The 22,489-nt window shown below is 40.3% G+C and overlaps 2 protein-coding genes across 3 annotated transcripts in view; both read left to right on the top strand.

The window, feature by feature from the left end:
- The first annotated feature begins 1,586 nt into the window (after positions 1-1,586).
- xpo1a (exportin 1 (CRM1 homolog, yeast) a) lies at positions 1,587-21,110 on the top strand. Of its 2 annotated transcripts, none has more exons than XM_061725182.1 (25): positions 1,587-1,935; positions 3,180-3,313; positions 3,519-3,620; positions 4,752-4,824; positions 5,751-5,812; positions 5,906-5,950; positions 6,039-6,220; positions 6,350-6,398; positions 6,500-6,619; positions 8,061-8,189; positions 8,574-8,732; positions 9,203-9,385; positions 9,642-9,780; positions 10,140-10,321; positions 10,500-10,656; positions 14,777-14,940; positions 15,131-15,265; positions 15,379-15,562; positions 15,927-16,033; positions 16,895-17,089; positions 17,191-17,359; positions 17,709-17,843; positions 18,608-18,767; positions 19,923-20,019; positions 20,328-21,110. In XM_061725182.1, the coding sequence occupies exons 2-25, from the start codon at positions 3,188-3,190 to the stop codon at positions 20,472-20,474; spliced, it is 3,201 nt and encodes a 1,066-aa protein (XP_061581166.1). In that variant the 5' UTR covers positions 1,587-1,935; positions 3,180-3,187; the 3' UTR covers positions 20,475-21,110. The 2 variants fall into 2 exon arrangements, with proteins under 2 accessions (XP_061581166.1, XP_061581156.1); XM_061725172.1 differs by having other exon boundaries at positions 1,587-2,188.
- Positions 21,111-21,914: 804 nt separating this feature from the next.
- Positions 21,915-22,489, top strand: part of usp34 (ubiquitin specific peptidase 34) — a 60,313-nt gene continuing 59,738 nt past the window's right edge. The window contains exon 1 of the mRNA XM_061725160.1: positions 21,915-22,243. Within this exon, the coding sequence (XP_061581144.1) occupies positions 22,201-22,243 (43 nt within the window). The 5' untranslated portion in view covers positions 21,915-22,200. The remainder of the gene's footprint in view (positions 22,244-22,489) is intronic.

The raw sequence follows: 22,489 nt of genomic DNA, 5'->3' as shown, positions 1-22,489 counted from the left end.
GGAGACAGACAAGCTATCTTTGATTTTTTTGTTTTTCTTTCCTTGTGATATTAACTAAGTAATTGTGCCGACCATCTGTTATTATTGTTCAATTTAGTTTTTGAGGGAGGGGCAGGTAGAATAAGATTTTCTTCTTCCTGCTCCTTTCTGGTTATGGAATATGCTTTTGATTGTGTTGTCATTTTACTTGTTTGTTTCTTTTGTTTGCATATTTCCATGATCAGAATAAATAAAAATTAAATTAAATGAAATACTTGTTATCTATTTCTTTTATTGTAAATTTGTTTGTTTGTTTATGTATTTTGAGCACATTGAGTCCATTCTCATCATGTGAAATGTGCTTTATAAACAGTAGTCGAGTTGAGGGGGGATGAGGGGTGATGGCATCCCCCCCTGAAATAAAAATGGTCAAAATCATCCCCCTGTAAAACTGTCATCCCCCCTTTCCATCCCTTATGTCATTTCATCAATGAATGTGGTTTTACTGCTATTTCAACATTTAGAGTCATCACCAGAAAAATAACACCAGAAAAATAACTTATTTGACCATTTTCACCTGTTTCAAGTAAATTTTCACTTGAAATAAGTAGGAAAATCTGCCAGTGGGACAAGATTTGTCTTCTTATTACAAGCAAAAAAAATTTTTTTTTTTCACTGGCAGATGTTTCTACTTATTTCAAGTGAAAATCTACTTGAAACAGGTTTTTTCTAGTGATGAGTTTTGTAAGTGTAATGAGATTATTTTACTAAAATGAGACAATTTAACTAGAAATAAGAGTTTTCAAATTATCTGTGCCCATATGATAAAATCCACCACCCCTGATTTTCTTTTACAACTCGAGTACTGAGTACTAATTTTTTATTTTTTTTTATTTTTAAAATTAGTTTTATTGAAATACGTTCAGATAACTGTTACTTACTTTTAAAACTTTTTTTTTTCCATTTTTAATGGATGGATGGATGGACTTTTAAAACTCTTTCGTCGTAAATGAAGATTCAGTTAAACCTTCGTGCTCTGTACGTTTTCATGGTGTAATTTAACAGGAGCAGCAGTTTAATTGTTTTTACAGGTATCATTTACCTGAGTTCTTTTTTTTTTTATTGAGAACATCAGAAAATGCTCCACTACATACGTAACAAAAAATAAATATACATTTCCAGTAAAAATTAACACAAGTAGGGAGAATGACACATAAACTAGTGAATAAGTAAAATATGACAAAAAAAAATTATCTGAGTTCTTTTTTTTTTTTGCAATACTTTATTTCAAATTGTCAACAATACATTATAAAACAAACAAAACATAATCACAGACAGAAATTATAGATCAGTTCAAAAAAATGTTATACATAGCACATAACTTAGTGGTTTGAATGGCTTCTCTATTTCTAGAGTATTGGATTTTTGCAATGTATTGTTTGAATTCATTTTTAAAGGCCGGAGTACTGAGTACTAATAAATTTGCCTTGCCTCGGCCCGGTGACGCCACCCCGTCGATGACAGCTGATGACGTCGGTCGTGTCCCAGCCAATGAGGTGTCGGGTGGGCGGGGCCTCAGTCCAAACTTTCCGCGGCGCCACAGCAGCAGCAGCGAGGATGAATATCCCGGTCTCAACTGGTTTAGACCGGTCTGCGGTTGGGAGGCATGAGCTGCGAGCACCAGCACATAAAACATCCCACCTGCAGCACTGTGGTGCCAATAGAAGCAGAAATAAAACCAGACTCTCTCACTTCGTTTTTTTGACTCGGAATACCGCTGTAAATGAGACTGCGTGAGTCTGTGTGGTTAATCTGCCGTTTCACTAGCACAGCTAACCCTCCATTGACTTTGCCGTTAGCATGCTAAGCTGCTAGCAGCCTGGATGTAACATCTAATGAGAGGCGAGTTCCGTTGTGGATGAAGAGAAGAAACACCAGGTTGTTGTTAAAGAGAAGGTAGTTTTTTATCGCCGATATTCTACAATCATCCAACACACACACTTTTATTTCCCCACTAGCGCCGCGTGTTAGCAACACTTAGCACAGCTAGCATTAGCTCGTAGCTCCGAATGATGAGAGTAGAATATAAAGGTGTGCGATGAGATAACGGTGCACATTTACTGCATAGTTAAAGACTTGATTCATTAAGTCTTCCGCTGCTCATATTGGCGAAGCTGCACTTTCAAGACAAGCAGACCACACGAACCAGGTAAGAGCTTTTAGTCATTTACTCCCCTGGCCAGGTCAAGGCTCGTATTAAAACCTTCTCTCATCTGTCTCAGTGTCTGGGACTGTTCTGTAGCGCGTAATAGCAGGTAGTTATTGTGTTTTATTGTTTAAACCAGCCATCCTCTCCTCTGGTGGAGCAGAGCCACCGAGAGCCACACACCAGCCCGCCACACGGGGGCGCTGTTTCACCTTCACTGCTCACTTTTATCAGTGTTTAATAGAATAGAATACTTTATGGTTTATTTATTTATTTTTGTTGTTGTTTTGTGTGTCCTGTATTTTATTTTATTACTTTATTTTTCCTATTATTATTATTGTCTTCAGTCTGATTCAGTTTGATTGGTACTTACTTTGGGACCTGTTTATAATTACGTATTTTGCAGTGTGTGTGTTTTGGGGTGTTTGTTATGTTAAGTTTTGTGTGTCCTTATTTATTTTACTTGTTTTTTTGGTGTTTTTTTTGTGTGTGTGGTAAAATATAAAACTGGGTATTCTGTCGAATCCTTTAAAAAAGGTTTATTGTGTAATATGCATTACATGGACTACCCAATAAAGAAACATGTTTAAAAAAAAAGAATACTTTATTGTCAATGTACCTGGGTACAGTGAGACTGAACGCAGCATCACCTCTCCAGTGCAAGACAAATAAGAAACAATAGTGCAAACAATAAGAAATATAAAAAAGGTTACGGTCCCTTCTGTTAGTATTGTTCAAGATCCTAAGCTGTCTCCAGCTCTCAGCACTGAAATAGTTTGTTTCATCCAAAGAAACTTCTCACGTTGCTTGTTATTCACGTACTCACATGCTGGATATGTGTGATTTATTCTCCTGGTTTATCCTCTGGTTAAATTTAATTAACACAGTTGTAATAACTCTTATTGTAACTCGCATATTAAACATCTATTTTATTTTTGTGCATTGTATGTGTACATTTGTCACGACTACCAGTTCAAACGATTTCTCTCTGCAGGGAGCCCTATGCCAGCAGAAATAACCATGTTGGCAGATCATCCAGCCAGACAGCTGCTGGACTTCAGTCAGAAACTTGATATCAACCTGTTGGACAATGTTGTTAATTCCATGTACCATGACATCGGATCCCAGGTGAGAACTGGGCCACTTGATTGTGGGCTCTTTGCATGTTGTTAGGTTCTACATGAAATTAATTGATTGTGTGTAAAGAAAAAAAAAGGATATCTGCATAACCATCTGATGCTGCTTTTTGGAGAAGTTCTAGTTTTGTGAGATGTTTAGAATTAAGGCCAATATGTTTTTAGGCTGACATAGCATTACCCCATGTCTCTTGTAGCAACGGGTGGCCCAAGAAGTGCTCACAAGCCTCAAAGACCATCCAGATGCCTGGACAAGAGTTGACACCATCTTGGAATTCTCTCAGAACATGACAACTAAGGTATGAACATTTTATGTGTAATGGTAAAGAGCTGTGGAGCTGCACATGTTGTAATAGTAGTAGTGGTCCATCAGGACCACTGGATAAGTGGACCCATGCATGTGAATCAAGGTGAAGGCGTCTTGAGCCCCTACATTGGCGGATACCCCGCATTTAACCCGCAGATCTCGTGTGTCGCCTGTCTTTTTCACCTTGAGTGACGCGGGGTGTCGTGTTGAGCTGGCCCTGCCAATGACTCACCTCCGAACATACATTAACCGCGGGTCAGGTCTAATGTAAACAGAACTAACGCAGGATGGCGGGCTGTGGGAGGAATTTGTTGATCGCGTAACCTGAGTACAACCCACCCGGGGAGTTTTATATTATTTTTTTATTTGTTGTTATCATTTTATAAAACATGCAAACAATTGATGAGGGAAACGGCAGCAGCAGGAGGTAACATGTAGAATCTATATTTGTGAGATGAGTAACTGGGGAGACGAGGAAATACGCAAACTACTCACCCTCAGAGCCAAGGACGCCATAAACTGGCGTATGTAAGTTAAATTTATTTCTATAGCGCCTTTTACAGATGTGAATATCACAAGGTGCTTCACAAAAGAATAAACAATACAATAAATGTAAAAATACAATAATATTTTTACTCCTTGGAGTACAAATGCAATTATTTTAATAATTGAAAGTAGCATTTTACTAAGTCTTTTATGATCAGTGGTCACACACACAGCTCTTGATGCTCATGCTCACTAACCACCATTCTCTGTATTTAATACAGACTGCATAGATTTGCTGCAGTAACAGGTCTTACATGTTTAAGTTCTTGCATTCCTGTCATGGGATGATTTTATGATGAGAGTAAATGTGTTTGATTAGGCATAATTCATCTAAAGCACTGTCATTTCTAGTGTTTGAAAATGTCTTCTTATTTTATTTTCAATAGGTTAATGATTCTTGGTGCATATGGCATGCACATTTATTGTATTACACTTCTGCATTCATAATTTCATATTTGAGGCACCTAGTGTCTATGTTTCAATAGATGATCATGGATTTGGATGTACATGTATAAGATTGTGACCAATCTTTTTTTTTTCCCCCTATTTTTCTCTTTTTATTTATTTTTTCTTCCAGTATTATGCTCTGCAGATTCTGGAAACGGTCATCAAAACGCGTTGGAAGATTCTTCCCAGAAATCAGTGTGAAGGTAAAAAGTGCTATTTTCTCATAGGAATCTTTATCAATATGCTAGGATCTCTTTTGGGTGTCCTTTCCTCAGACATATCAAGTATAATATCCTCACGAGCTCGTACAAATCTATCTATAAGATGTCCTGCAAGAATAGTTGCTTGTAGATAACATTCAGAGTCAGATATTAATACTTCAATGAGAACAGGAAACACAGCAGACTGTGGCTGTCAAGAAAACTCCAGAAGTAATGGAAAAAAGGGCTATGAAGTGTGTGTGTATACACATAGTAGTATAGTGTGTGGTGTATGTGTGTGTATATGTGTATATATATATATATATATATATATATATATATATATATATAGCACATAGTAGCCTTAATTAGCCATGTGCTGTCTAAATCTTCAGTGCTGGTGATGAAAATGCACTTTAAGGCTAATAATAAACAGGATAAGAAATATGATCAGGGGTTGATCAGTACGGGTTTCTTGATCGATGCAAATCTTTTTAATTCAGGGAAGTCTATAACTGATCTATTTTGCAGCCAACTGAAGCACATGTTTGCTTAGCTCTTATAAACATTTATTAACATTGAAATATAATTTATTCCATAAAACAAGGGGGTAGTGTTGCTCATTTAACAAGACAGCTGGTTGTCAATCAGCTTGATATTTTCAGGTGTTAATGTTTAATAATGATTATTATAAAAGGGACAAGAATAGGCCCAGTTACTCCACCAAGAAGAAGAATCAGTCTAACTTCAGTTATTACTACCTTAGGCACAATACAGTACTAAACGCATTGTTTTCCATAATGCACATCTGTATTAGATGAAAATAGCATTATGTAGAAGTTTGTTTATTTTCCTTGTCCGTGTGTGTCCTACTGTTTTGTGAAAAATGTTAGCTGCAATTTACAGCTGACCCACATTATTTCTTTCAGGAATCAAGAAGTATGTTGTTGGGTTGATCATCAAAACCTCTTCTGATCCAGTCAACATAGAGGTGAGGTGACATCAGCAAAGCACTTTTACACACATTTGATGTTAATCATTGTTCTGTAGATTAATGTTGTTTTCATCTGTAATGTTTTTTTAGAAAGAAGGGGTGTATATTTCAAAACTCAACATGATCCTTGTACAGGTAATGATTTGATTGTCACTTTAAAGGAAGGAACATTGAAGCGTTGGTTATGGTAACTGACTGGTTTTCCTGTTCTGGAATGGTTTAGATCTTAAAACAAGAATGGCCCAAACACTGGCCCACCTTCATCAGCGATATTGTGGGTGCGAGTCGGACCAGCGAGAGCCTCTGTCAGAACAACATGATCATCCTGAAGCTGCTCAGCGAGGAGGTCTTTGACTTCTCCAGTGGTCAGATGACCCAAGTGAAGGCCAAGCACCTCAAAGACAGGTCACTCATCAAATATTGACTTGCATAGTGAACGGTTGTTTTGTGAAGTCTTACTCCTGTTTTGTATCACACCTCTGCAGAAGTTTTGATTAATCAGAGTAATTATAAGGTTGTGTCTCCTCTTTTCAGCATGTGCAACGAGTTCTCCCAGATATTCCAGCTGTGCCAGTTTGTAATGGTAAGACAGTTAACAACAGGCCAGAGTCTTTTATTAGGATTTTCCTTTGCTGTGTAATAGTATTTTAGTGCATTTCTACATTTATTTTTTTTCCTATACAGGAAAACTCCCAGAATGCACCGCTGGTCCATGCCACACTGGAAACTCTCCTACGTTTTCTGAATTGGATTCCTTTAGGTTACATCTTTGAGACCAAACTCATCAACATGTTGATCTACAAGGTAATCATTATTCACTTAATCAAAACATAATTCAAAATCATAATCATTACCAGTCAGACTTGTGTACAGCTTTTTAACAGCAGTATAATTTGAAGTAGATTTTAGTTTGACCCCTTACACAAACCAGTTGAATCCTTTTTCATTGCCAGTAATGGTGAGCCTGATAGATTAGATCAGACTTACAACTAGAAAGATGCAGGGTCCAAAAATGATCCAAGCTGCCTTTGTATCCACTTGGTTAGTGCTCGACCAATCAGAGCAATGGGAGAGTCAGTTGTTTAGTAGAGTTCGGTGGAGCGAGAGAGAAGCAATGTAATAAAAAGTTATTCCAGTGATTGTTGTGATTTTTGTAAGCAGAATTTGAGAATGACTTGTATGCTCAAACACGCAGCCCATGTCTCTCACACCAGGGACCATGTGTAACACAGCTGGGTACAGCTAATGGTAGACAGATGCACATAACTGTGTTCAGATTATTCCTCTTTATAGCTTATGTTATTGTTAGAGGAAGTTTACCATTTGTGAATGACATAAGCGTCATCCACCACCGTTCCTAAGAGATTGTCTCAGAAGACCTTGGTGGCCAATGTGTCTCGCCTTTTTGTCTGCCGAAGCAGCAGCAGGATTCAGGGCAGCCAAATATCAGCCTGCACTCCAGTCTCACTCTCGTTACGGATGGCAAGTTGCAGGGCATGTTGGCAAACACATCTACCTTGCAAAGGAATGGTTTGAATAATGTCTTCTGTTAAACTTTTGAATAAAAGGTCTGAATCTAAGCTATCGCTACCAAAGCTGAATTAAACGGCCACTATTCCTCAGCTGCAGCCACCTACACTGTTTACATCTACATTAAGTCGCCGCTCTGTTGTCATCACGTTAAGCCAGCCCGAGACTCCCTACAAGAATAGACGGATTTCATTGGCTCCACAACTTTTGGGCAGAGATGAGCTCCAGCAGAGGGCAGCGAGATGTACCTGCAGAGCAGATTTAAATATACTAACAGTATGTCTAGAGTTCTAGGCTAAGTAATGTCTTGTTTATGCACGTTTGTCTGCCATCAACACAGAACCGGGGTTACATCCTGTATCGCTATCTTCCAGGGAGCAAATCAATGAGCTTCAGTAGCGTGATTGGGGTCACATTACACTGTATTCTGGGTGTGCTGGACCACCGTTTCAAATAATCATGACTTTGTGAGATAATTTAGTTTATTTTCTTGACTAAATCTGGGATGTCAGAGCCCCAACACAGTACACTCATATGGTCAGCCGTCGTGGTTAAAATCAGCCCCTCTTGTTTGTTGTTGTCCAAGAGCTAACCAGTGTAAAAAGAAGCAAAATGATAGATGTTTGTCTGAAACCAACAAGAGTTAGATTAACCTCTATTCATCCTGAGCAACTACTCCAACACTGATCTGACCTGCTTTTTTTTTCTGTTTCAGTTTTTGAATGTGCCCATGTTTCGCAATGTGACACTGAAATGTCTGACGGAGGTTGCTGGCGTGAGCGTCAACCAGTACGAAGAGCAGTTTGTCAACCTGTTCACGCTCACTATGGGCCAACTTAAACAGGTACACATGCTCATTTTAAGTTGTGCTTAATTACACACTTACAAATACACATTAAATCATAAAAAAATCTGCAAACTTCTTTCTGCTAATTCTATTCTTTTTTGTTTTTTAATTGTTTATCTGACATGTTCATTGAATTCTTCCAATAAAGATTATTTACAGTACTCTCTGGCATGTGCGGCTCACAGAAAACGCTTTGTGGGTTTTTATCAAGTTCAATATATATATATATATATATATATATATATATATATATATATATATATGTATATGTGTGTGTGTGTGTGTGTATGTATGTGTGCCATATGGGCAAAACAGGCAAGAATAAATAATACTTTGGATGAGTAAATCATAATGGGTGCTATTGTTGTCTAATTTGATTAGATGCTGCCTTTGAACACCAACATCAGGATGGCTTATTCCAATGGGAAGGATGATGAGCAGAATTTCATCCAGAACCTGAGCTTGTTCCTCTGCACCTTCCTAAAAGAACATGGCCAGATCATTGAGAAAAGACCCAACCTGCGTGACAGCCTCATGGAGGTAGGAGGATAACAAGACACTTGACAAGTGGATGTTTTCTCTGTAGTTTTCTGTTTTGTTTGGTGGACGGTGAACATAAAACTGTTATCAACTATTCCTCCCAGATGGAGGCTTTTTTTGGCAACCTTTAATTTCATTATCAACAGCTGTGTTACTGACTCCTGGGAAAACTTCTACAAAGATGTCATTTGACTTTTTAAAATGTTTTTCCCCCTTTGGTCCCTGACTTCAGCAATGACAGTAAATGAGAAATACACTGTTGCCATATTTCACTTGCTACTCTTAATTAAAAAAGGGAAAGAAGAAATATTTTTATACTTTTAACTATTTAATCTCTATTGATGATGTGAGCCACAACATTTGTAATGTCCCTGCAGCGCAAGAGTATAATTTTACAAACCTTGGAGCTGCAGCAAAGACGATCACTCTACATGCTCTTGTATGACCATAGCCCTTTGTCTTTCTTCAAGGCCCTGCACTACATGCTGTTGGTGTCAGAGGTGGAGGAGACAGAAATCTTTAAGATCTGCCTGGAGTACTGGAACCACTTGGCAGCTGAGCTGTACAGAGAGAGTCCCTTCTCAACATCCAGCAGCCCGCTGCTGTCTGACGTCCCGCCCCGCAGACACCTCTACCTGCCTGTGCTCTCCCAGGTTGGGCAAAATGTGTTTTTATAAAGTTTTTATTCAGCAGCTGTAGTGGTCCTCAGTCATGACCGGAAATCAAAATACTTTATCAGTTCTGTAATCATATTTCCTGTCATGTGTTTTTGTTTTTATTGCTTTAATCCATATTACCAAAACAAAGATACATTTTGTTAAGCATAATTAAAAGGTCGGGTGCATTAGGGTGAGTCGATGGGCTCAGTCAGTTGACGTCCTTCTTTCTCTGCCTCCTCTGGCATCACAGGTGCGTTTGCTGATGGTCAGTCGTATGGCCAAACCGGAGGAAGTGCTGGTGGTGGAGAACGACCAGGGCGAGGTGGTCAGAGAGTTCATGAAGGACACAGATGCCATCAACCTTTACAAGAACATGAGGGAGACGCTTGGTGAGTCACTTCTCATTTCTTAGTAAATGTGTGGTTCGAGTTCAGTTACACAGGATTTATTAAAATGTGCCTTATTTGTCATTTTAAGCCATGCCGAACTCAATTGTGCTTCTGTAAATGTTATGCAACCATTTCAAATGTTTTGATGTTTATTTTAAATTGAGTTGATGAAACTTGGGCATTTTAAACAAATGCATTTAGTCCATCATTTATAATGGTGGTGGATCATTAAGTGTCACACCTTGCAGTTATTTATACCAAAAGCTCCACCTGCTTCTGCAATATTCTGTCTTGTTTAGTCTCTGGTTACAGTGGCACCACCTATTCAGTTTCTAACCCATCAATCCTCTTGCTCACAGTCTACCTGACACATCTGGACTACGCAGACACTGAACACATCATGACAGAGAAGCTCCACAACCAAGTGAACGGCACCGAGTGGTCGTGGAAAAACCTGAACATGCTCTGCTGGGCCATCGGCTCCATCAGTGGAGCAATGCACGAGGAGGATGAAAAGAGGTTTCTGGTCACCGTCATCAAGGTGGGATAACCTCTACGAGGGGTAACTTCTTTGCTTGGCTTGTACCAGTGTTATGGAAACATTATTTTCAGCCTCTAAACGGTTTAACTTATACTAGTTTTTGCAGTCTTTTCCATGTCTGTTATTGACACTGTTGTGTTAATTGTGAAAAATAATAACTGTGTGCTTTTATATGCAGGACCTGCTTGGCTTATGTGAGCAGAAAAGAGGGAAAGACAACAAGGCCATCATAGCATCAAACATCATGTACATTGTGGGCCAATATCCCCGTTTCCTGCGAGCCCACTGGAAGTTCCTTAAGACTGTTGTCAACAAGCTGTTTGAGTTTATGCACGGTAAGAACTGAGGGGAGAAATATTCTGATCCAATCAGTTATCCCCCGTCATTAACGCAGCACTAGTCAATTTTTTTATTTTAAAATGTTAATTTCCGTTTGATCTGAAGTGATTTTTGTTCACTTTTAGAAAGCCATATTTAGTTCCCACAGTCTCCTGTTTCTCCTGTTTAAGTTACTTTGGACTCCCGTCCTGTTGTCTCTTGTTACAGCTGTGACAGCTATGTAACGCTTCAGCAACAATGTAACTAACACTCAGAGCAACTAAAACCTTGTTTCCACTGAGCGGTTCGGTACTGTATTTTGTGCGTTTCCATTATAAAATGGTCCAGTTCATAGGCGCCGAATTATGTTTTTTCTGGTGGGTGCTGAATGTCATGTAGTGTCGTTTCGCACGAGATTCAGCAATTCAGCAACCTAGATTCAACAGCGGTAACGGACATGAACGCCGCACGCACACACACACACACACACACACACACACACACACACACACACACACACACACACACACACACACACACAAATAATAATCAAATTCTTAACAAATTCGGGTGTTCATCTGAGAAAAAGGAGGCTATATTTCTATAGTTCATAACCAAGATCATTCTTTCTTCCCTCTTGATCGTTTCTAATCTACAACAGTAGAAATTATTTTTTTTTTTTAATTTCACCGTGCGCCCTGTGACGGCATCTCGGCGGTGTAGGAGAGAAGGTGGAGGGAGAAAAAAAAGTTGCAGCTTGTAGATCAGAGACGATCAACATGGAAGAAAGAATGATCTTGGCTGTGAGTCTGTGAGGAGCTGTGGGATGAGACTGCAGGACTATCGGGACATCAATAAAAAGGGACAAAAGTGGAGAGAAATCTCACAGAATTTGGACACACCTGTTTAAGTGGTAGAAATGTGATATTCTTTTGCTCTTTTAACAATAAAATGTCAATTTAAAATAAAATATAGCATTTCCATGCCTCATCTGGGGATCAATTGAATCATTGATCAATATATGGTTATGAAAAGACCACATGTCAATACTTTTGCAAACTGAAGCACTACAGGTCCGCTAAAATGACTGACATGAGCTAAAAAACAACAAAATAGTTCGGAAAGGTTTTTTAATAAAATATGATTCAGCCTGAAGTAGACCTGGCCATCATGGAGCTGTAGCTCCCGAACGAGCCTGTATTCCCCCAAATCCTGTGTTCTCATGAGGATTTCATGGACCCATCCCCTCCTTGCTGCTGCTGCTCGTCTCCTCCTCCTCAGAAGAAGAACTAAAGCCAGAGCTTTTCTTTGAATCAGGGACACATGCATTTTGCAAACCGAGCTGTAGCTACTGTACGTCCAAATGAGTGGGAAAACCGCGCCATGACCGGAAAAACTTTTTTTCGGTCGCTAAGCAACTTGCAACAAATGTGTAGCCTACACAGGTGTATGCGCGCAGGCTCTGCGCCGAGTTCTAGGTGAAAGCCGCGTTGCGCCCGCCGTGCGTCAGGAGCGCGCTCTTGCGCAGCGGCAGCACATACACTTGAATGGGAAAGCCGGCGCCGGCTGTGCGCCCTCTATTTGAAAACCGCTTTAGCCAATCAGTGATTGTTGACATGAGGGCTCGCCTACTCTGCTCTCCCCGTGGGTGCTCGGCCATCTCCGTGGGTGCTCGGGTCCCGAAGCACCCACGGTTCCGGCGCCTATGGTCCAGTTAAACCGAACTTTACCGTATCATTTTTGGGCCCCTGTAATTTGTAGGTCCATAGAGAAAAGGTACGGTAAGGGGCGGAGCTACTGGCATCACATGATAAATCCGTTGACTGGACAGAAAAAACATCACTACCCACGACAAAAGCGCGAAACCAGCACGAGCCGCCCACAATCAGATTTTACATACGAAGTACCAAAAGCAAAGCTTAATAAAAACAAGCTGCTGGATGACCTCCATTGCTGCTGTTGGTAGTGTTTCTATGATAGCTTCGCTTTTTTTGTGGTTGCGCTACTATGATGCCACGATAAGCATTTGGTCTACACCCCGCATCAGTGTTGTTTTTGGCAGCCATTTTAGATTTAGTCATACGGTGCGTCCGAAATGCCATAATAAACGGTATATACTAAAAAGTATACTTAAATTCGGCACACTTTTGAGTAAATATCAGTAGTATGCATTAATTTGGACGTACTATTAAGAGCGCACATGTCACTTCCTGCCGTTGGGAGGAAGTGACGTGTCACAGCAGCAGTAGCAGTAGCAGCAGTAGCCACCACCACCGCTCCGCTATTTCTCGTCGAAACAAAATGACATTATATAATATTATTATATACAAATATTAATATATAAATATTATACTTATGACATATACGCATCACTTAGCAACCAAACAGAAGCAAAACAAAAAGAAGCCAAGTGCGCTGTTCATTTAGACACATGGGGAACAGCAACAGGTCTCAAATGCTATATTTTCATCTACGTTTCAGACAGTCACTAAAACATGGGTCAATATGATAACTTATTACACTTGCAGCCGACCAAAATCCCGTCATGTACGACACACAGGCTACCGTAACACACACATAAGCTACTAAATTGATGTCAGCACAACTAAACTAACTTCAGCCAGGGTTAGCAGCGCAACCAAGCTAATTTTAGACTGAAGTCAGCAATTGATCATATGAAATTGATCACAAGCCAATTGTCAAGTAACATTGTATGTATATGATATGCTAACAGGACTTTGTGTAACTCACTATTGCTGATATTTAAAAATGTTTGGCAGACATGTCAAAGGCAGGCAGAAATGTCATGCATTTTGAACGTCTGACCCACTAACATTTTCGTCTAGATCGTCTGGTCAACGAAAACTCAAACACGTCTCGTCATGTTTTAGCCTTCAAAGAGCCATGTTAAACTCGTCACCATCTTGTTATCGTAATGAAAAAAAGGTGCGTCGATTAAATAATTTCGTCATCGTTGACGAAAACAACACTGCCCCGCATGGGCCGTGGCGCTCCGACTTGCAGTGGAAACACTCACCTGAATGGACTGGACGGTTCTAAACCCTACTGAACTGTACCAGACCGTACCGAGCTGCTCAGAGGCCACACTCAAGAAAGTAATGACAGAAGGGAAGTTGAGTGACTAAACAAGAGTAAAACTTGGACAGTGATCTAAAAGCGACTTAATCTACACTATCTATAGGGGAGCTGCCAAGCTAGAAATTGCAGAATTGTTGTTATGCTGCTTTAAATTTGTCCAGTTTTCAAACTAAAATATTTTTCTTTCTTCATTAATCTTTTCTATAAGTGGACTCTGGTGCTGCATGACGGATGTTCTCCATGCAAAAGAGGAACATTTTCCAAATTCAGGCAGGGAAAGCATAAAAAATACAAACAAGAATTTCAATTTCCCAGTCAGGTTGTAAAACATTAGCGAAGTCACTGCTGGAGCTGCATTGGCTCATTTCTTTAAGTTCACCATATGACACTTGATGAGTGTTTTGAAAATGCAAAGCAAAAAGCAAAAAATGTCCAGCTTCCCACTTCGGATTGAGGGTGAGCACAATATACTTTGAAGTTATGGGTGGAGAGGTCTGACACTGGTTCTCAGTTGGAAAAGGAAAGGCCGTCTGGGTTTGGGACGAGGTGTTGCCTCAGGTAGAGGAGTTTGAGTAACTCATAACATGTCCAAAGGCTGTGAGTCAGACCCAGGTCACACTGGAAGGATTATATCTCTGTTAGCTTTGGAGCACTTCAATATTCCCTCAAAGCGGGTGGTTGAGGGGAGAGATGTCTGTGGCTCTTTGGTTCGGTTACTGTCCCCACAACCTGAACTCGGATAAGCAGAAGTTAATGGATGGAGATGAAGAGGCTGGATCATTTTAAGCCTTTTCTGTGATGAAATGTTACATGGAGAATGGGATCGGTTCATTGAAGGACATATTTTCAGACATAGATGGCCACAAACAAACTGACAGGGTTATTTTGGGTAGGGGTTTTGAGTTTAAACTAACACATACATTTTCTCAAGCCCAGAAGCTTTTCATTTTTCATGACTTGTCTTCTTTAATACATGAATGCAATTGAACAGTGAGACCTGCAATGGTTTTCTTTTCTCCCTTTTTTTTATTCACTCAGAGACCCACGATGGCGTGCAGGACATGGCGTGTGACACCTTCATCAAGATTGCCCAGAAGTGCAGACGTCATTTTGTCCAGGTTCAGGTGGGAGAGGTGATGCCCTTCATTGATGAGATCCTCAACAACATCAACACCATCATTTGTGACCTGCAGCCTCAGCAAGTGAGTCCTGCCCGGGCTGGTTCCTACCATATTTCCAGATTTTCTTTCTTTTCTTTTTCTTTTTTTTATAAATATCCCTGTTTCAGAATGTATTTTGTAGTGAAAGGTTTTTTTTTTTCTTCTCTACTTTCTCAACCTAGACACAATGTCACCAGAGTTCTTTTAGTCATGTTTCTTTTTCCGTCTACAGGTCCACACATTTTATGAGGCCGTAGGTTACATGATCGGCGCTCAGACAGACCAGTCTGTTCAGGATCTTTTGATAGAAAAGTATATGCTGCTTCCCAATCAGGTGTGGGACAGTATAATCCAACAGGCCACTAAGGTAAGAAACTGAAACTGTCATCTCCTGGTGCGTTCTCGTTCCATGAATCCTGCAGCATAATTCATAAGTTAGTTTGTATTTGTTAAATCTTTCATATGAACTTTGTGTGGTAGAATGTGGACATCCTGAAAGACGCTGAAACGGTGCGTCAGCTGGGCAGCATCCTCAAGACAAACGTCAGAGCTTGTAAAGCTGTGGGTCATCCCTTCGTTGTTCAGCTGGGCCGCATCTACCTGGACATGCTCAACGTCTACAAGTGTCTTAGTGAAAACATCTCCTCGGCTGTCCAAACCAACGGTCAGCTCCTCTGCACCACCTTCCTGTCTTCTTTTAGCTTCCACGCAGTCTTTTAGACCCCTCCACAAACAGAATTTGAAAAAATCTTTCCATCTTTAATCAGTAATCAAAGCAGAAGTTTGGTGTGCAGAAGCATCAAGGAAACATGTCAGAGTTCAGGAATAGACTGACAAAGGAACCGTGAGCCTTTTATATTGACACATCTTTTATTTCATCTTTTAATGTCAATCACTTGTGATGGAAAAAAATCTTAGTAGTCTAGTCATGTTAGCTGGGACTTCTGAAAAGTGTGTTGAGTATTTGTTATTCCCGATCTTTGTTGACTTTGGACATTTAGACTCATTGCTTTTCATGATTTTTACAGGTGAGATGGTGACGAAGCAGCCTCTGATCAGGAGTATGAGGACTGTGAAGAGGGAGACGCTGAAGCTGATCTCAGACTGGGTCAGTCGCTCAAACGACCCTCAGATGGTAAGACTATTGTTGTTTCATCATTATCAAACTCCCATTATGGAGAGTAGATTTAAAAGTTTAATGCTTTTATTTAAGTGTGTTTTAAATTAACATGCGTTTATAGCAAAAAAAAACATTCACTTTGCATTGAGAATAAACCTGCTGCTAGTAAACTTTAAACTGCCTTTCCCTGTACCCCTAGATTTAAATTGTAAAGAATTAAAATGCTTCTCCAAGTGTATCTGTTTTTTTCCTGCTCGTAAAATAACCTCTCCAGGCCTTTTTAAATGGCTCAAAATTGATTACAACTATGCATTGTTTTGATGAATAGTTAAATACCTCGTTCTAGATCACCAGCATTGACGAGATCCACCCTGCTGGTTTCCTGAGATTTGAGAGGTCATAGTCATTAGTGTTTGCATTTGTGGTTAAAACACAAAGGTTTAGACCTGGAATGGTCCCATGTTGGCAGCCTTTGACATTTTTGTGCTGCATTTACAGTCAGTTTTTGACTCCAATTGTGTAACTTTGATGATTTCATAAAAGTTTGGGGCTGTTAAAAGTCACGAGCAACTCAGCAGATCACTTGCTCTGCTGGGAATTTTGTTGAAATGATCGGTTTTTGACCTTTTTAACTTTGAAAATTCTGCTATTTTAAAATCTCCAATATTCACAATTTAAAACGATCACTCTGGATTCCAATGGAGGGAATCTTCAACACTTTCTTTGACTACACTAGTCATGGTTATGGCAGTTTTTCAAGTAGTTTTAAAGGCATTCCTAAAGCCTAATTTAAAATATTCACATTATAAGCATTATTATCAAATTATGAAAAAGTCAAATTCTCCTAATGTGTTTCTGTGTTCCTCTGTTCTCTAGGTGGCAGAGAACTTTGTGCCCCCTCTGCTGGAGGCCGTGCTCATCGACTACCAGAGGAATGTCCCAGCGGCCAGAGAGCCTGAGGTCCTCAGCACCATGGCAACCATTGTCAACAAGCTGGGGGTCCACATTACCAGTGAAATCCCAAAGATCTTTGATGCCGTCTTTGAGTGCACGTTGAACATGATCAACAAGGTCAGTTTGAATCATTGGTTACAGAATAGTTTTAGAGGCCAACCGTAAATCCGGAAACGTCAACACTAAATCTCCCTCTCGTTTCCCGCCTGTATCCACAGGACTTTGAAGAATTCCCAGAGCACAGAACCCATTTCTTCTATCTCCTCCAAGCTGCCACCTCCCAGTGCTTCCCAGCCTTCCTGTCCATCTCTCCGGTCCAGTTTAAGCTGATTCTGGACTCCATCATCTGGGCCTTCAAGCACACCATGAGGAACGTGGCCGACACAGGTCCGACCCTGAATCAGCATAGCTAGTTGGATTCACTCTGACATTTCTCTTGCAGACTAACATTTGTAACTACAAGATTATAATCAGACTGTGAAAATACAAAACCAGAATTTAAGATGAGACTTTCCACTGGATCACAGTAGAGTTAGTAAGCAACAAACAATTTATGTGAGAAAATAACACAATGGAGCTACAAGAGATGAGTCATAAAAGGATACGTATAAAGTAATGGCTAGTTTTGTATTCAATGTAGACTTTATAGAAATTGACCATAAGTGCACTGGGGAGCGAGTAGAGCGGATTGTTGAAGCTGCTCTTACATCTCTGCTTGTCTCTGCTTGTTGAGCAGGTCTACAGATCCTCTACACGCTCCTGCAGAATGTGTCTGCAGAAGAAGCAGCTGCACAGAGCTTCTACCAGACGTACTTCTGTGACATCCTGCAGCACATCTTCTCTGTGGTCACGGATACATCACACACCGCAGGTAAAAGGACTGGCCATCAGGCCGCTGGCTGTGAAACACGAGTATTACACTTACCATATTTTCGGATAATTAGGTGCACCGCATTATAAGGCGCAATACCAATGAACGGATTGATTTTCAAACATAAGGCGCACCGGGTTATAAGAAGCATGATAAATCATGTAAAGTGAAACAAAACAGTCTGGTGAGTCAAACTTTATTCAACTCATTCACATTAACTCAGAATATCGTTCAGTTGTAACTAAAACAGAAAAAACACATATTTTAAATAATTCGTCTTCCACAAATCCACCATTAAAAAGTGGAGGAGGTAAGCATCCTACTACGTCTTTTTCTGTGATTGGTTCATCGTTGCCAGCGATAGCGGACACCTGAAGTTAGTGTGAGGTTGGAACAACATTGTATTTCAACATTTGATTGTAATTTAATTATGATACAGATTTGAAAATTGGGTTCATGTTAAAAATCAAACGTTGGCTTGACGTCTGATTTAGGATAACATGGACTAGATGTTGGATGATGGTTGCTTGCCAGCACTACATAATTAGTTATCTAACGTTGTTACAACTCGTTACAACCAACGATCGACTTTAATGTGTCAGCTGAACGGTCCAACCATCAGTCAAGCTGACATCTAGCATATTTGCTTTCACAGCAAGACTTTCCGTGTGTGTGAAATGGGTTTCAAAAGTCTTTTCAGTTCCATAAAACGTTGTCAACATGCAGATAAAAGTAACCGTTGAGCCTGTCTGCCTTTTCTCCAGGTCTGACCATGCATGCCACCATCTTAGCGTACATGTTTAACCTGGTGGAAGAGGGGAAAGTCAGCGTTGCTCTGAACTCTGCCAACCCCACCAACAACCAGACACATGTCCAGGAGTACATCGCTAACCTGCTGAAGATGGCCTTCCCACACCTACAAGAGTAAGTATGCTACAGAAACCTGTTCAGGTATTTGATTGACTTATTAACATTAAACTGAGCTCAATAGTAAATACAAGCTGTAACTTTATTTAGGCCCAGTCCCAATACACCCACTACCCCTACTTTTTAGCACTCCCCTTAAATTTTGCGCGTTCCCGTGAGGGTAGTGGTGTCCCAATTCCTCTTTCCATGTAGTTGCTTAAACGAGGGGTAGTGTGTATGAATCTAGCCCTTCAGAGCAAAGGATTTCAGATGCTCACTAGCTGACCGAGGGCTAGAAAAATTTCCCAGAATGCTTTACGTCATCATTTGCAGACTGAATCAAAAAAAAAACATGGCGGACATTTCTTATTTTTTTAGTGAATAAAATCAATATTTTGAGTTAGTTTCTGCACTAAAAATGTGTTTTTGATTACATTTCTAGCGAGAAATATATATTTTACTTTCATAATATTCACTCAGTGAATGTACATAATCACTCGCTTGCTCGTTGTTGCAAAGTCTTTTTCAAACCTCGCCAGAATAAAGGCTGATTTATGGTTCCGCGTTACACCAAGGCAGAGCATACGGCGTAGGTTACGCAGCAACGCACACCCTACGCCGTAGGCTCTGCATCGATTTAACGCGGAACCATAAATCAGCTCCCGAGCCGACAGGCTGTTCTCATCCCGAAAACTTCGGAGAAAATTTCTTATCAGGCGTTATTTGGAGCCCAGGTTGGGGATCTTAACGGTTACTTTTACGTCTGAAAAAATATTAAAACTTAATAAAGTGGCATATTAACAGCGCTACAGCGGAAATTAAAACAGCTTTTAGCTTTCGGCTTCCTGATATGGTGTGACGTATGTGCAAACGTAACTACGCAGTCGCTTACGTACCCCAACGTAAACCACGCAGTGACGTAGCAAGTGGTGTCCCAATCCCTAGGGCAGATTACAAGGGCCCTACTCATTTTTAGGGCTAGTGGTAGAAAGTAGGGGGTTTATTGGGATTGGCCCTAAAGACATAAAAAAAGTCAGAGAAGCCTACATCAAATAGTGTATAAGATGAGCAGAAAAGGACGTTTGTTGCAGGGTTTAAACAGGTGTCGGTGCTGGTTTGCTCAGCTTGTACGTGCTGGGATGGCTTGAGCCTGATTGAATGTCTTGTTTACAGCGCCCAGGTGAAAGTGTTTGTAACGGGTCTGTTCAGCCTGAATCAGGACATCCCGGCCTTCAAGGAACACCTGAGGGACTTCCTCGTGCAGATAAAGGTGAGTGACCAGAGGACTTCGTAACCGTGGGAGCAATGTGAATGGTTTGCTGTTTTTAGACTTAATATGAGTTTTTATAAAAAATGAAAAAAAAGGAGATAAAGTAAGCCTCTTAAAACTTAATATGACTGTGTGATAAGTCTCCTTATTCAACTACAGGTCATTCTAGATGTTATTTATCTACTAACGGTACAACTGCTAATTCTGCATTCCAAGCAGAGGGCCGCTCTGCGAGCAGCTGGACCAGCGGACTGAAGGTGAAAGCTCAACATGAATACTGTTCAACCTGTGCTTGTGTGATCCTGCAGGAGTTTGCTGGCGAGGACACAACAGATCTCTTCCTGGAGGAAAGAGAGGCATCTCTTCGCCAAGCCCAGGAGGAGAAACACAAGCTCCAGATGTCTGTGCCCGGCATCCTGAACCCCCACGAGCTGCCCGAAGAGATGTGTGACTGAAGCAACTTGCGTGTAACGAACAATGCTAAAAGGGGAGTTGGTCTTGTTGATAAATTGTTTCCCTTGTACGTGTTTGTGTGGAAAAAACAAAAGAATTTGGGGTTAAAGAAATGACCCCATGACTCGGTTGTTTGTTGACCAAATTAATGTCAATATGTAAATGAGAATCTTCCCCCTTGCTCTATTCTTGAGTGCATTCTTTTGTTATCCAACTTAACCCAAGAAACTTATTTTACACTTTTTTTGTGTGTATTGCAATATGCCATCTTTTGTTAATGCTCTGCCATTAAAGTTTTGTTTGTTCCCATGTTATTTTACACATGTGTGAAGTTTAAAGAATTAAAGGTTATTTTTACTCCTTTGTCACCTCAGTTTAACTCCTATCCTCCTTGTTAATATGTAATATATATAACTGGTTTCAGAGGTGCCTCGTGCACTGTACAGGATGAATGTGAGGCTCAAGGGGTAATTCTGAACTTCCTTGCTTCTAGTGTTGTTTAGTTGTCTTTTTTTTTTTTTTTTTAACTCTGGCTCCCTGAATGAGTCAGTGTTTCGGTTGGTCTGCATTTGGATGAAAAGGAAAATCATTCTGATTGTAAAACTGAGTGCTCTGACAATATAAAGTTGGCTATTTTTACAAAACATCTGTGTGGCGTTTTTATTTCTCATTACCTAGATACAACTAGGATTTTTGAATTTTATGAGACTTATCTTATAATTAAAATGCATACCTGTGCAATGGATATATTTGCATAAAACTAGTTGGTGTAAGACCTTTTTGTTTAATTTTTTTTTTCTTTTAAGAAATGTAATTGGTTCAACTTTGACGAGCTTTATTGTTGAGGTTTGGTTTCACTGATGTGGTCGCTTGATTCTCACAATAATTTAGTATTACAGGACTGTCAGAAAATTAGAATATTGTGATAAAGTTCTTTATTTTCTGTAATGCAATAAAAAAAAACTAAAATGTCATACATTCTGGATTCATTACAAATCAACTGAAATATTGCAAGCCTTTTATTATTTTAATATTGCTGATTATGGCTTACAGTTTAAGATTAAGATTCCCAGAATATTCAATTTTTTTGAGATAGGATATTTGAGTTTTCTTAAAACTGTAAACCATGATCAGCAATATTAAAATAATAAAAGGCTTGCGATATTTCAGTTGATTTGTAATGAATCCAGAATGTATGACGTTTTTGTAATTGCATTACAGAAAATCACAATATTCTAGTTTTCTGAGACAGTCCTGTATAAGAATTGTTTCCAGCCTATTGCGTAACGTAATGAAAGTGTCAGTTATTTGCTCAGAACATCATGTAAACGTAAAAGGCCAACGAGGCTCGATCCTGAAGTCTCGCGAGACTGGCGGAAAAGGCCGAGCTGTCGGAGGAGACGCTCCGGAGCGTCGCGAAGCTCCTCCATGCTCCACCGACCCCCCCCCGCCTTTTTCCAACATGGCTGCCGTGTCTACTCTCAAGTAACGCTCAGACTGGAGACTGACTCGACTTCTTTCAGTGCCTGTTAGCTGTCGGCGTCCATCCTCCTCGCCTGGACGCTAGTCAGCGCCAGCGCCGCGTCCCCGGGTCTTACTGAGAGGAGTAATAACCTTCACCAATCACTCCCTCCACCGGGCCTTTTTAACCCCAAAACAACCACCACAGCCGACAACAACAGCTCCCACGGCCATGGTTTGAGCACTCAGCTTTCCTCTTCATGAACAATGTGTGAAAACTGCGCCGAGTTGGTGGAGGTTTTAAATGAAAGTAAGTAAACGCATATTTCTGTTCCATCTGCAGCAGCCGCCGCTAGCGCGTTAGCTCCGCTGGGAGCGTGATAGCTCGCTGCTCGATGGATATAACTCTGTTTCCTCGCTCCTCCCGCTTTGCACTTTGGCTGTTTTCTGCTAACAAACAAAGAGGATGGGATGAGATTTCAGCTGCATGTTTTTTCATTCGGTGACAATGTAGTTTAGGTGTTGAGTTGGGTGTATTTGAGTGTGGGGCCTGTCT

Source organism: Cololabis saira, chromosome 1 (assembly GCF_033807715.1).
Source record: "Cololabis saira isolate AMF1-May2022 chromosome 1, fColSai1.1, whole genome shotgun sequence".
In the NCBI taxonomy this organism is placed as follows: domain Eukaryota; kingdom Metazoa; phylum Chordata; class Actinopteri; order Beloniformes; family Belonidae; genus Cololabis; species Cololabis saira.
This window is presented reverse-complemented; position numbering and strand designations above follow the sequence as displayed.

Coding starts and splice junctions, on each gene's coding strand:
- xpo1a (XM_061725182.1), top strand. CDS start 3,188: ATGCCAGCAGAAATAACCATGTTGGCAGATCATCCAGCCAGACAGCTG. Junction 3,621..4,751: donor CTCAGAACATGACAACTAAG/GTATGAACATTT, acceptor TTTTTCTTCCAG/TATTATGCTCTGCAGATTCT. Junction 6,399..6,499: donor AGCTGTGCCAGTTTGTAATG/GTAAGACAGTTA, acceptor TTTCCTATACAG/GAAAACTCCCAGAATGCACC.